General features: G+C 43.6%; 1 protein-coding gene across 1 annotated transcript; it reads right to left on the bottom strand.

Moving 5' to 3' along the window:
* Nucleotides 1–5,184: 5,184 nt before the first annotated feature.
* Ndufab1 (NADH:ubiquinone oxidoreductase subunit AB1) lies at nt 5,185–15,453 on the bottom strand. The gene is made up of 5 exons (XM_041666704.1): nt 15,249–15,453; nt 10,642–10,764; nt 8,062–8,149; nt 6,129–6,228; nt 5,185–5,317 (listed from the first exon to the last, which is right to left on the bottom strand). Exons 1-4 carry the CDS (start codon nt 15,414–15,416, stop codon nt 6,137–6,139), a joined length of 471 nt encoding a protein of 156 aa, XP_041522638.1. The 5' UTR covers nt 15,417–15,453; the 3' UTR covers nt 5,185–5,317; nt 6,129–6,136.

Genomic DNA, 15,453 nt, shown 5'->3' with positions numbered 1-15,453 from the left:
GAACTTGCTCTGTAGACCAGGCTGGCCTTGAGTGCTGGGATTAAAGGCGCACGCTGCCACCACCACCACCGGGCCTGGTGTAGTTCTTGATAACAAACTCTGTTCCCATAAGTCAGGCAAACAACTTAGGCTCTTTTACTAAAAATGGAAACCCAGAGTGTCAGACCCAGCCCAATGCAAATACTCCAGTAAGGTTGTCAGGGGTGACTATGTAATGCCTGGTTCTGCTGTGTGTGATCTCTGTGGAGCTGGAACCTGTCCTCTAGCAACACCACAGGAGGTTTTTTTGTCCCCAGAGTTCTGGCAAGAGTTCCAGTTGATGCATTATTCTGTTACTCTTGCCCTCCACAGACCAGACATTGTCCCTTCAGTTTCGAAGATGCCCCATTCATTGTGAAACTGACTGTTCAGCAGTTACTCTATAGAGATAACAGCACTTTGACAGGCCATCTCACAGGGCTTTGACCTCTTGCTATGTGACAAAATACTGCCTGAATACACCTTTTCTAGGGCTCCAGCCTTCAAGGGAAGAATGGCGGCCAGAGAGGAAGACCTGAGGGGCTCTCTCATAGGACTTATTCTAAATACTGCATCCAGCTCCTGCAATGTGAGCACTCTCGGTTCCCTTATTTTAGCCATTAAAGGACTTAGGCCCAGCAACCAATCACATGCCCATCTGTAACCAACCAGATGATTCAGAACCCAGATTTGCCTGGTGCTGAATTCTGCAACCATTCACCTCACTATTTAGGACTTAAGAAAAGTGGTTCTGCCTATTTTGCTTGATTGTCCCCTCCCTGATTTCACTGATGCATGTTGGGAATTGCTTGCTTAAACCTTTACCTTGGCATTTATTCATTGAACTTATTAATAAAAGTCTGAAATTTGCTCATTTGGCTTTATTATCACTTTTAAAACTCAAAGTCATATATACTGCACTAGATAAGGGAATTTCAAGTGATAGATGTATGTCTGCTTCCCTGTCTACTTACAACCCCAGCTGCACTATTGCTGAAGGAGCAGAATTCATGCAGGCTTCAGCACATGAAGACCCATCCCAGGAACACAATCAGCTTTAACTCACTTGCTAGAGTGAGGAGGCACCTCATAGGCCCTTAGCTGTGAGTCCTGGCTCCAGCATGGCATTTTTCTTACCCTTTTACTCATCTTGTTTGCCTGTTTGTGTATCCCACGAGCCCCTCAAATTCACCATGTCCCAAATGGGAATTATGACACCCCTTAAAAATCTTGGACCCTCGTTTTATTCCTGGTTTCAATAGCAGCTCACCTGTGTGAACAATTGATACCAAGTTAGAGACCTTCTCTGTCCGTTACTTTATCCCAGTCTCCGATCTTTTTCCCTTATGAGCTCTTGTGGTAACCATCAGGTTCATCCTCTTCAGTACACCCTAGGTGTCTGCCCTCAGAAAATCCCACTGTGGCTAACACGTTCCTTAGACTACGAGGTCCTTTGTGGACTCACCCTGGTCACTTCTTTAACTGCAGGTGACCATCTAGTCACTGTACTACAAGTTTCCTAAACCAGAGTCTGATGTCTCGCCTACTTTTAATACTATATTTTATTTTTGAGACTGGACTTCATGTAGCCCTGGTTGGCTTTGAACTTAGGTAGCTGAGGTTCACACATGGGGCAATCACTTGGATTTCCATTCATTACTGCCCCTGCTGTTGTATGCTGCCCTTCCTATGTGGTGCTACACATGGCACCAGCTCCTTAGCCTGGGCTGGACTTCTGTCAGTGTTCACACCCTCTATGATACTTTCTTTTTTCCTTTTTTTTTTTTCAAGACATGGTTTCTCTGTGTAACAGCCCTAGCTGTCCTGGAACTAGCTCTATAGACCAGACTGGCCTTGAACTCACCACGGAGATCTACCTGCTTCCACCTCCCAAATGCTGGGATTAAAGGTGTGCACCACCACCACCCAGCATGATACTTTCATTCATTCATTAACAATGAATTAAAATTAAAAATTTACTTGTTAACTACTCCTCTCTCTGATGTGTCTTGGTAATGGCCACTATTCATACTTTAGTGCCTTTTATTTTTTTCATTGTATGATTTATAGAAGGGATCATGCTGCCTCTTCACCTTGTTTTGAGACGGAGTGCCGTGCAGCTAAGGGTAATCTTGAACTCCTAATCCTCTCACCTCCTCCCAAGTGCTGGAATTACAGGCCTGTGTTTATTTTCTCTTAACTTTTCCATATTCTACAGATTTGTTTCTAGTCAACCAACCCCACCCAGCGCTTGTTAACTTTTGAGACAGTTTGTTTCAGGCTAGTCTCAGAGTTCATGAGATCTTGCTGGACATCCGATTATAAATCCTCAGTATATTCCTTTTCAAATTTATATTGAAACATTCTCCCAACTTTTGATGATTTGACAGCTGAAAGAATATTAGTATCACTAGCTTAGTCAACAGTTAGCATTTTAATTTTTTTTCCTGAATCATTTCAAGTCAGCTGCTGTCATGCTTCATTCCTAAATATTTTGTATTCCCAGGCAGTACAGTTACTCTAGCTGTTGAACCTAAGAACTCTAACACTAACACTGTCTTATCACATACATACAGTCCATTTGTCCCCAAATGTTTCCTCCTAGCGCTTTCCAGCTCCATGTTTCCCAAAGTTACATCTCTCTGGTCTTTGAGTTAGAGCAGTCATGCTGCGTTTTCCCATGGCAATTAGAAGCTCAGGGTGGACAGACTCACTCCTTCTCCATCAGTTTGCTTACAGGATTTTAAGAACACCTAGAGGGGATATGTCAATGGTACATCAGCACAGCTCGTGTTATTGGAAATACTGTCACATAAACTTTAAACATCTCCCGAGTCTCCTGGTGGGCTCATTGTTGGGACTGTCTGGAGGGGCGGGGGCAGAGGGGACTGAAGTGGCTGAACTAGAGGTACTGGGAGACAGTGGCTGAAGACAGTGCTGGCTCCAGGGTCTTGTGCATTCTGGGCAAGTGTTCTACTCTACCATCCAGCTTCATTCCCAGCCACAAGGGCTCACGAGTCACCCAGGACACAAAAGACAGGAAATGACCCAAACCATCTGGCCAGCTAGATGAGCAGCAAGCCTCATTATGTAAGGAGGAGGAAGACCCATATCATCAACCTTGGTCTTTGCCACAACACACGTGAACACACGTCAACATACACACCAAACTTAACATTAACTGCATGGCTTCTGTCCTCTCATTTCTATGCAATTTGGAATGCTATGTGTGGTCAGGTTGCTGCCTACCTATCAAAACACAGAATCCTTACTGAAACCATTCTGATGAATCTTTAGAGCATCAAGGGATAGTTAAGCACAAGGACCCTAAATCTGTGACCAGTGGACTTTAGCTACCTCCAGAGTGACGTGAATAGGCCAGGCATGTGGTGAGATATTAATGAGAAGTTGCCCTGGTGGCAGTACTGCTAAACTTTGTGATCTTTGGCAAAAGAATCCAGATGCAGTATTTGGTCAGATCTTCAGCTGTCCTGGGATTTAAAGTAGCCAGAACAACTTGGGGGACTAATAACAAAATATCCTAGTTCTGGTCAGAGCAGTCAGTCACTTGTAGCCTGAGTGGTTCACTGTTGGTTGTCAGTATGTAACAAGTTTCCAGCTCTTCATGGAATAAAGGCATCTGTAAAAACTAGGCTCCTTAATGCTCCTTGATGGCAGTTTTACATGGTATTTTTTTAAATGTTTACCCATTAAGTCTCACCAACAGATTGCCTAAACATGAACTGAATAAAGATGACACACATCTTTTATATATATATCCACACAACAAAGAGACCATGATTCGAAGGAGACTTATATTTAGGAATATGTGCACTCATGCGTGTGTGTATATACACAATAACAGAATTTGATGGCGAATAGGGAGGACTATATGGTAAAGTTTGAAGGGAGGAAAAAGTAATGCTAAAAAATTAATTTAAAAGGAGGGTAGCTGAGGGTGTAGCATAGTGTTAGAACACTCGTCTAACATGTGAACCCCTGAACCTATCCCCAGCACTACAGGGAATAATAAAAACAAACTAACAGTGGTTTCTATTACTAGAAAGTATGTGTGACCACCATGTCTAGAATAACTCTAAGGAGATAAAGAGACTGGGGAATTCAGAAAGAGGTGTGCCTTGAAGGTAGGCCCAAATGTAGAATTGGCTGCTCCCCTTCCACCACCTCATCCCACCCAGAAGTATCTCTGCTGGCTGAGGCTCACCTCAGTTTCTTGTCTTGCTGATATCACCTACAAGCTCCTGCTTCTGCTCTCTCCTACAAACAACTGCAGTAAAAAAGCAATTATGGCACAACTCTCAAACAGGATGTAAGCTTTGTGTACACATTACCAACATCAACCCCAAGAACTACAGTGCTGAGAATAAAAGGGTAGCTGCTGTGGAGGCATATACGTATTGTCCCAGCACTTGGAAGACTGAGCTAGGACTGTCTGAGGCCAGCCTGGGCTCTAGAGAAAGCATGTCTCAAGAAGGGGTGGGGGCAGAATGGAGAATGGCTATGTGACTGAAGAGCAGTGTTGAAAACAGAGCTGATCCTCCCCACAAACTTCAATTCTGGTATTTTGGAAAGAGGTTTTTTGGGAAGAACTAGCCCTGCATGCTGTCAGCCAGTCACATCTAATTCATCAGCACGGAGGGAAAAACAAGCGAAGCAAGTGTTCTTTCATCATGAGCACACGCACATGTACTGAGGTGGGAAAGGGAAACTTACTTCAGGTGCATTGCTGGAACACAGCATCTTGCTATGTTACCCAGCTGGCTTTACCTCTTATACAATAGAGCTTTGGGCATATACCACCATGCCTGGATAGGTCATACAGTTTTCATTTTTATTTTTTTATTTTTGGTCAGCATACAAAATAATGGGTTTCATTGTGGCTTTTTTACACAAAATACATTATTTTTTATTATTTTCACCCTAGCTGCCCAGCACAGTACCCTAGGCTGTATTTTTGATATGCATGGTTATCGATGACAGATCTTTAAAAGCATTAAGCAAAATCAATAAGATTTAAAAATTAGGTGGAACGGGGTGGTTCAAATCTCTAATCTTAGCACTTGGGAGGTTAGCTGTGCTAATGAGTTCAGGCCAGAACAAGATTGTCTCAAAAAAGAAAAAGGAAACTGAAGACTGAGAAAAATGTTAGTTTTATAATAGATTTATTTTTAAAGGGTAAAACACTCAGACAATTTAAATACAAGTCCAACAGAACCGCTGTCAGTCAGCCATGATGCAGTCGGGCATTCTCGGAGTCCTCCGGATGAGGAAGAAGGCTCTGGCAATGACAAGATAAGTTGGGTTTCCTTTTAGTGTGTAGTCACTGACTCTTAAGTACCACCTTTAAGGTGCCCAGTGCATTGAAACTAAATATTCTAAGCACAAAACAGTAGAGCTGAAACAACAGCGACTGTCAACTAAGGCTTATACCAGGCAACGATGCCCATCTATGACCCAGTTTGACCTTCACAAAGCCCTGATAGGGTCAGGCTTCACTGCCACTTTACATGGGACTAAATTCATAGTTCAGCAACTTGTCCAAGATCATCAGACTCACTGCATAAGGGGTATTACAGCCAATTTGGGTCTCTGTCTCTGAAGCCTACCCTCTTAGTTTGGGAGCAACCCTAGGCCATCTCTGCTTCTTGAAGCAGGTAAGGCTGTGCTGGAAGGGTAACAAGGACGGAGGTTCATTTCTGGGTTGTGACATGCAGTATTTGTGTAAGACTGCTTTTAAGAAGGCTGAGCCAGGTGGTGGCAGCACACGCCTTTAATCCCAGCACTCGGGAGATAGAGACAGGTGGATCTATCTATGTGAGTTTGTGGCCAGCCTGGCCTACAAGAGCTAGTTCCAGGACAGACGCCAAAGCTACAGAGAAACCCTGTCTTAAAAAACCAAAAGAGAGCTGAATCCTGTCCAGGAATGATGCCCCCAAGCCTCTCTTAAAGATCACAGCAAGGGTTAGGGCTTGGATGAACCATAAAGGGTCTGTGTTCTCTAACTAATGACAGTCTCTATCAATACTTCCAACTTCTGTGAGTCTTGTTTAATCCTATGAGAGAATGTGGTTTAATGTCAGGTTATTTACCTGAAACTTTATTCATATACATCCTTCTTATCTGCAATGTAATCTACAATTTCTTGTGGACACATTAACTTCTCTGCATCTATATCAGGAATTTCAAATCCTAAAATGGAAAAAAATGGTAACAGTATGTGAATATGGAAAAAGCGAACCCTTTAGAACTAAAAGCGTATGACTCCCCTCCCCCTTTAATTTTAGGTTAGAGTCTCAGTAATTCAGGCTGAGCCTGAAATTTCTAGTAGCTGTGATTACAAGTTTGTGCCACCAGACTTGGCTTACATTTGATCCTTTCTTAATACCTACAGCTGTGTTCAACATCTCCAGCAATCTTGAATCCCATTTCGTTTTTGAACTAGGTAAGTTTTAGAAAATAAGTACATCATGTTGGGCTTAAGTTTTTTTTTGAAACAATAGAAAATTTCTCCTTTTAAATATACAAGTCGGTAGTTCATAGTGTGCTCACAAGGTTGTACAACCACTGCTATTATTTAATCCCCTAAGAATTAATCCAGTTGGGGGCTGGAGAGATGGCTCAGCGGTTAAGAGCACTGGCTGCTCTTCCAAAGGTCCTGAGTTCAATTCCCAGCAACCACATGGTGGCTCACAACCATCTGTAATGGGATCTGGTGCCCTCTTCTGTCCTGCAGGCATACATTCAGTTAGAATACTGAGAATACTGAATACATAATAAATAAAATCTTAAAAAAAAAAAAAGAATCCAATTAATCAAAGTCCACTAGAACAGTGGCTCTTAACCTGTGGGTCTCCTTTGGGGTCACAGTCACATATCAGATATTTACAGTATGATTCACAACAGTAGCAAAATTACAGTTATGAAGTAGCAACAAAATAATTTTATGGTGGTTTATGGTGGTGGTCACCACAACATGAGAAACTTTATTAAAGGCTCACATTAGGAAGGTTGAGAACCACTGCCCTAGAACATTATCACCCCTAAAAAACCAAACCAAAAAAAAAAAAAAAAAAAACCCTGTGTCATTAGTAGCTCACTCCCCATCATCCCAACACTTGGTGGCCTTAAACATACTCTGTCCCCAACTGTTTTCCTCTTGGAACTTCATGCCATGAAGCAAGTGTGCAGCATGTGATGAGCTGCTTTGTATTTTGTCCTCCGGGGTTATTCATGCTGCAGTGTGTACTTCTTTGTTCCTTGTTACAGCTGGGTTGTGGTAATTTCAGTAGGGTTTACTTTGGCTCAGATACTGGATTGAGCATGTTATATGTGCTCTCTCAGCAGTCCCCATCTTGAGGCTCCTAGCCGGCACACTCACTTCACAGTGTAGGAAGACTCTGAGAGGTGCCGTTGCTTGTCAGGCTCCAAAATGTCTGAACTCAGTCCAGACCAAAAACCAAAAGGTTTTTAAGTAGCAACAGCATAGCACTTGCTTATATCATCTATGAGGAGCGTTAACTATGGCTTGCCCTATTAGGTGGCACACATATCCTTTGCTTCCTAAACAGCCACCCAAAAAGGAGCCAAGGGATTTTATAAAGTCTTGTTTGCACAGCAAACAGATCTTAATAAAAACAACTTGGAGCAGGCATGGCAAACAATCACAGGAGACCCAGACCTCACCTGTGTGTCCTTAGCACCGCTTATTACTGCTGTTTAGCTGAAGGTCCCACGTTCCCAAGCCCTTTCAGACCAGCCAGCCCTTAATGCTAGTCTGCATTCTGCCAGGCCTGCACTGTCCCTAACATTACTTCACCTGACAGTAAGAAGCCTGGCAAGTATTGCTGTTATTGTATCTACTAATATCTGAATCTAGTCCAGACTCCAGCATTTTCTTCAGTTTAAACTAAACCACCAAAGAGTCAACTGGGATATAGCCTGGACTGCAGAGAGAGAGACCTTTTCTTAAAAACAACAAAATGAGGACTCCTAGCATACAGATCCCAAGCATATATTTGTTACCAAATTCGTCTTCCATGGCCATAATAATCTCCACTTGGTCCAAACTGTCTAAGCCCAGGTCCTTCATAAAATGAGAATTTACTGAGAGCTGCAAGAAAGAAATAAACAAAATTGAATCCATGAAAGTGTCTGCTTCCCAAGACAACAGAGTGGTACTTTATCATTATATTGAAGATTTGCAAAGAAACACAAGCCTTTAAATAACATGGTGTATTTAACATATGCTGCTATGGACACAGTATATTTTGTTAGCCTGTTCAATTTTACTTTAAGGTGGTTAAGTTTAGAAAGAAATTTAAATAAAAGATTTCATGCTACATATTTTAATAGGATCTTTGATAACTATTCTAAAGGACATCTGAGAGAATTTGTTTTCTTGATATTTTACTAACAAATAAAAACCCTTCTCCTCCAAGCCTAATTATAGGCTACTATCCTAGCACTCAGGAGGCAGACACTGAAAGATCTCTGAGTTTGAGGCCAGCCTGGTCTACACAGAAAGTTCCATTACAGTCAGCGCTACACAGTGGGGAAAAAAAAAAAAACAAACCAAGCTATTATAGGGCTGTAGCTCAGTATAGAACATTTGCCTAGTATGCATGAGGCCCACAGTTCCATCCCCAGCAACACATGCACACTCAACAACTAAAAATCCTAAGATTTATTATAAATTGTAGATGCCTGGCAGATGACAGAATACTGTATTCACTTGCTTATAATTTGGCTTTTAAAATCACCAGGAAATATTCTTCAAAATCCATGTTAAGGGCCTAAGATGGTTCAGCAATTAAAAGAATTCCCTATACAATACTGAGGACCAAAGTTCGGATCCCAGTACCCATCTAACAAGCTGTGTGTCTAGTATATGCCTGTACCCACATCTCGAGTGGGCAGACACACTGGATTTGGTGGTTTCCAGCCTAGCTGAGAAAGTGGAAGCACCAGGTTCAGAGAGACCTTGCCTCAAAATAGATGAGAGAACCTGATGACCTCTTCTGCCCTCAGTTCACACATAGGCAGGTAAACGCACATATACACAAATCTTTTTTAAAAAAAATCTTTTTAAAAACTATGTTAAACTACACAACAGATTCAGTTACTAAAGAAAAAAAAAACTGTTTCAAACCACCATAAAAAATTCTAAGAGTTAAATTAAAAAACAAAGAAGCAAACCTCATGTGGTAGTACCTCTATATTCCCAGCATTCAGGAGGAGGGAGAATATGACTTTAGGGCCAGCCTGGGCTACATAGCGAGACCCTGTTTTTTAAAACAAAAAAGCAAATGGCTGCCAGGCAGTGGTGGTGCACGCCTTTAATCCCAGCACTCAGGAGGCAGAGGCAGGTGGATCTCTGTGAGTGTGAGGCCAGCCTGGTCTACAAGAGCTAGTTCCAGGCCAGGCTCCAAAGCTACAGAGAAACCCTCTCTCAAGAAAACAAAAGACTCAAGAGGCAGAAAGAATGCAATTCTGGTATATGGGCCACCTGTGGTTTTTTGCAGGCTTTCCTTGTACTGAGGATTGTGATTAGGCCCTGTCATGGGGTAAATATGTTTCTCCCTGAACTACACTCCCAGACCACTTGTGTTTTCAGAAGAGTGGTTTGAATGAGAAGTCCCCATAAGTCTTAGGCATGTGAATATTTGGTTCCTAGTTGGTGACTATTTGGAAAGCATTAGGAGGTATAGCCTTGTTGGAGGAGTTGTGTCCCAGAGGCAGGCTTTAAGGCATTGAAAGCCTCCTCCATCCCAGGTGTACTCTCTACTTCCTGTTTGTGGTTCAAGATGTAAACTCTCAGATACTTCTCCAGTGCCATGCTTACCTGCCTACTGCATTTTCTCTGCCATGATGGAACTATAACCTAAATAAACCCTTCCTTCTGTAAGTTGCCTTGGTCATGTTTTATCTCAGCAATAGAAATGTAACTAAGACAAATATTTATGCTATATAATGTGCCTGTGCTACTGAAATAACGATTATTTCTCTCTGGAAAGATAAACCAGAAGCTATATCTATACAGGGACAATGCCAATCTCCTAGTAGAAGAACTGGTTGGCTGGAAGCTGGGAAGAGGTTTTTTATTTTACTATTTATGTGCATTGGTATATCTGCCTGCAAGAATGTCTGTATGAAGGTGTTGGGTACCCTGGAACTGGAGTTACAGACAGTTATGAGCAGCCATATGGGTGCTGGGAATTGAGCCCGGGTCCTATGGAAGAGCAGCTAGTGCTATTAATCGCTGAGCCATCTCTCCAGCCCTGCTGGGAGGACTTTTAATTGAATGTTTGTTTGGACCCTTTGAATTTTATACTATGTGATTAAATATGCTAAAGGAAAAAAATAGGGGCTGGCGAGATGGCTCAGCAGGAGAAGATGCTTGCTACCGATCCTGATGACCTCTGAGCTCAATCTCTGGTAGGGCATGGTGGAAGGAAAGAACTAACTGCTGCAAATTGTCCTGTGACTTCCTCAAGGGGGGGGGCACGACATGCATATACAAGGTGCATAAGTACATACACAAACACACAAAAACAAAGCAAAAGGGAAATTAGTAAATTTTGAAAGGAAATCTAAACCAGTTACCTTTTCTGGGTCAATCTTGTCATAGAGTTTCAAGACATACAGCACTCGGTCCTTAATTCCCTCTAACGTCAAAGGGGGTGCATCACTGTACTGGCGGCACAAGTGTGTGACCCTTCCAGGCACCTAGAACAAAGACAGGAAGGAGAGTGTCATTCAGTTCCAAGTGTCTTTACGTAGTGCACATGTCTACAGGTATCTTTTTAAAAACTTAGATGTAAATTTTTTACTTGGGAGCAGGATGCCATGGCACTTGATTGGAGGTCAGAGAACAAGCTGTGGGGGTCAGTTCTCTCCTTCTGGGTCCTAGGGATTGAGCTGAGGTCACCAAGTTTGGTGGCAGGTGTCTTTACCTGCTGAGCCACCTCAATATGCACGCCAAGCACTTTCACAAAGCTTCTGGCCTCTACAAATCCCTACCATCTCATTCTCCAATGTGGCCATTGCTATATACTGAGTCATATATGTGGGTCAACTCAGCAGCTCTAGCATCAAAATGGGTGTCACTTGTCCTCAAAATCAGGACTCGTTCCTCTGACTTTGGACACCATCTTGTTCAGTAAGACTGTCACTAACATAAAAGGGCCAGTGCTCCTAACCTCTGAGCCATCTCTCTAGCCCTTTTTTTTTAAGTTCTTAATTTGTTGCTAAGGCTTTTCCACAGAAAATGATTTTGTAGCTAGGCTTTTAATCCCAGATACTTGGGAAGTAAGGCAGAGGAGGATCAAGATCAAGGCCAGTCTAGGCAATTTAGTGAGAACCTGTTTCAAAATAAAGAGGGGGCAGGGATGTAATATAGCTAATAGCAGAGCAATTTGCTTAGTGTGTGAAATCCTGGGTTCAATCTTGAATACTGAAGGGGGAGGAAGAAAGACAGCAATATGGATCAGAGGCTAAAGGCACTAGCCACCAAGCTTGATAATCTAAGTTCAATCCTTAGAATCTACATGGTGGGAAAAAAACATGGACCCTCAAGTTATCCCCTGACCTTCTCATGTAAATTCACACTAACTAAACAAATGTATGAGGGAGAACTGGGTTTGCTTGCTGGCACTCAGGTCCCTGAGTATGTCTGTGAAAAAATACCCATGAAAAATGACCTAAGAAGCCGGGCGATGGTGGCGCACGCCTTTAATCCCAGCACTCGGGAGGCAGAGGTAGGCGGATCTCTGTGAGTTCGAGACCAGCCTGGTCTACGGAGCTAGTTCCAGGACAGGCTCCAAAGCCAGAGAGAAACCCTGTCTCGAAAAACCAAAAAAAAAAAATGACCTAAGAGCTGCTGTGGTGTCAAATGTTTGTAACCCTAACACTTGAGAGGTTGAGGTTGATATCCAGAGCCCAGGCTTGCCTGGACTATAGAGCAAGAACCTACTTCAAAATAAAACTGAGCCAGTATATACCGCTTTATCAAGATAGACTTAATTTGCAGCAAACTAAAGACATTAACTGAAGAGAGATTCTAGAGGATCTCTGAAGACTATGGCAAAGCACCTTTTTTTCACGCCTAAATCCATTGTTGCCTTTGTACTGTGTGTGAGAGCCCTTTGATTAGGGACATACCATTAGATCTACTCATCACAGTGACTTGAAGAGGTCACAAAATGAAGCAGAAAAGAATAAAGAGGGAGAAGAAATATGATAATAATGAGAATGACCTTCTGAGGTAGGAGGACCTATCAAGTCCTGTGTGCATATCAAGAAGGTATAGAAAAGAGATTAGAAACTAGTAAGGGACTGGGGTTGTAGTTCATTGGTTGAGGGCTTGCCTAGTATGAGTTAGGCCTCGTGTTCAGTGTTCCGCCTGGAAGGAAAAAAAATCTGAGCAGATTTTAGAAAGACATGGTGGTTCGGGCTTGCAATCCTCGTACTTGGGAGGCTGAGGAAGAGTAACACACCCTCACCAACACAGTTCCAAGGCCAGCCTTAAATCTCAAAGACAAAAAACAAAAAGTATCAAGGACTGGTATGAAGTGGAGATGGAGAACTGTGTCCAGCATGTCACCATGCCATGGGAAACGAGTGACTGGGAAGAGTCTGCACGTATGCAGTTACTCATGTGATCACTAGGTGTCAGCAGCTCACCAGGCATCATTGGCAATTTCTTGCAGGGCCAGGTAAGTACCAAGAGATTGAACTAAGAGTTCTGTCTTGAGGCTACATGTCATTCTAAAATAGATGGTCGCAGTGAGCTCAGTACAAGGCAGCAAGATGTAGTGAGCTGAGAGGTGAGCCTCAGAAACCAGATCAGATTAGGAAACAGACTCTGCTGTTAATTAGCATCAGGGTATAGCTCTTACTAGCTGTTTGTCCCCATCCAGTTATATAACCTGTATATGCCTCAGTTTCTTTAGCTGTTAAATATGGATAAACAGCAGCACCTCTTTCATAATACTGTGGCAAGGTAAGATGTTATGAAAGCGCTGGACACTGCTTGGCATCTATCTAGCAATACTACAGCAGCCTGGCAATGTGGCCCTCAGCTGTGGTGTAGCCTAAAATACATATCCCATTTATTCCTTTCCTAAGTCATTTTAAAAATTTGTTATTTACTTATTTTGGTACTGGAATGGGGCCCGTTTCATCTATGTCAGGCAGGGGCTCCACCATTATACTGCCAGCCTTGGTTTTGAAATGGGGCTTAATTAAGTTACTCTGGGTAGCTTTGAACTTACTTTTACCCAGACAGGCCTTAAACATGTTAATTTATTGCTGCCTACAAAGGAGCTGAGATTACAGGCCAGGACTGATTTGCCTCACTAAATCAGACCGTGGTACTACTCTAAGCACTTTACACACCTTTTACTAAGAAACTGAGGCAAGATGGTTAAGTACCCTGCCCCAGGGCCCCTGCATGCTCTCTTGGAGGGTCTATATTGCTTCCTTCTGCCAGATGTCTACTGTTTGGAAAGCACCTCCCCCGCAGTCAACAGTTGTCTTGGGGGGTGTTCTTCCCCCAGACTCAGACATGTGACATAAATGATCTCCAAGCATCAAGGGTGGCTCTATCTGCAATGACGCTGAGTTAGCCTGATACTGAAGAGTTTCTATTAGAATCCATCTTGTTCCCCTCTGCCCTTCTTTGTTTATGGAAAAAGCTTTAAAGGCCATCTCTGTCACTTGCCCACTTCAAACCTCAGGACTGAGACACCTCAAATGCAGCTGTCTGAAACAAACCCGCGCCTCTACAAATCTCTTCCTTACTCTACTCCCTCTCCATTTTCTGTCTAGCCAGAAACTTCCAAGCCAAGTGGGTGATTCAGTGAAAAGGTTTCTTACTGCTTCAACAAATATTGCTTACTGTTTGCTTCCTCTGATTTGTGCAGAGAACATTCATATTCCAATAACAAACCTTAAAATACCCTGTAAACAACTGTCTCTCTTCATGTATCAAAACCATTCTGTAAGCATAAAGCAGTTCCCCTACTGTCAGTATAAACCCAGCAGAGAGAGCTCTGTTGTAAACATGGTCTCAGGGTCACATATGCAAAGCCCAGGAAAACAAATCAGTCTTCTATTATAACTCCGAGGATCTGTGTGCACACCTATGACTGCGAAGCAATGCTGTAAGAACAGGGAGACTAATTGAAATTAGTCTCTAGACCCAAACACACAGGCAACTTTACTGCCCTTCTAACACCTTATATGACAAGCTTTTGGTACACTGTCAGCGAATCTCAACACTGGATGTAGATTGTTTTTTTTTAATTATTTATTTATTATGTATACAATATTCTGTCTGTGTGTATGCCTGCAGGCCAGAAGAGGGCACCAGACCTCATTACAGATGGTTGTGAGCCACCATGTGGTTGCTGGAAATTGAACTCAGGACCTTTGGAAGAGCAGGCAATGCTCTTAACCTCTGAGCCAGCTCTCCAGCCCCCTGGATGTAGATTCTTATTCCTGTAGGATGCAGGTGTAACTGAAACCACGACCATAGGAAGCTCATGAGTCTGAAAAGGGTTTTCCACCTTGGTCCAGTCTATCCTACAGTAAGCAGTTCCTAATCTGGGATGCACACGGCGAACGTGAAGCCATGCCAGGGCCTGATCCCATAGGAATAAGTCAGAAGGGGTGCGGGAAGAGGGCTAAATCTATTGTTGGGCATCTAGGGTTGGAAGTGACGCCCAAGTTTCAGCCTCACACTTGTTTCCTATCTCTACTTCCAGAAGGCTCACAGACAAGGTGTCACAAGGGAAAAATTACGACAGAACTCTAGGAAGGCAATACTCTGTGCAGGCGAGTGGTTTCCCCTTGTGCACGCTTTCTTTAACCTTCCCTAGGAAGTAACCAGAGTATACCATCACCACAACAACGGGGACTGCAGGAGGTGCTCTACTCGACCTCTCTCAACTGAACTTCACTGCCACTCTGCAAGGATGAGATCTGGTGCCCAATTCTGTTCGGTCGAGACTTGGTCAAAGTGCTGTGCTCTAATCACAAGACACTCGCCCTCGCGACAAGAGTCAACCAAAACTCGTCGGGCAGCAGGGCTAGCAGTGTACCCCGAATCATTCCTGCAGCCGCTGTGCAGCCGGCCCGGGCCCCTCCCCCAAACCGGACGGCCCGGGCCCTGACCCCTGAGCAGCCCCGGCAAAGTCACCGCGAGTCACCTGCGTGAGGGCCTGGGCGGGCTGCAGAGTCCCGGACCTCCTCCGGGTTCCCTCAGGGCAGACAGTGATGCTGAGTGGCCGGGCCAAGGCCAGTGTGGGAAGCCGGGGCAGCGGCGCGAAGGCCGCGGGCAGGCGGCGGACACACACGGAAAGGACACGAGCCGCCATAGCTGCGCCAACCCAGAATGCACTGCGTCGCGGTCTC

This window comes from Microtus oregoni, unplaced genomic scaffold (genome assembly GCF_018167655.1).
Source record: "Microtus oregoni isolate MIOR12 unplaced genomic scaffold, Mior012 000016F_ref0000370, whole genome shotgun sequence".
NCBI classification, from domain to species: Eukaryota; Metazoa; Chordata; class Mammalia; order Rodentia; family Cricetidae; genus Microtus; species Microtus oregoni.
This window is presented reverse-complemented; position numbering and strand designations above follow the sequence as displayed.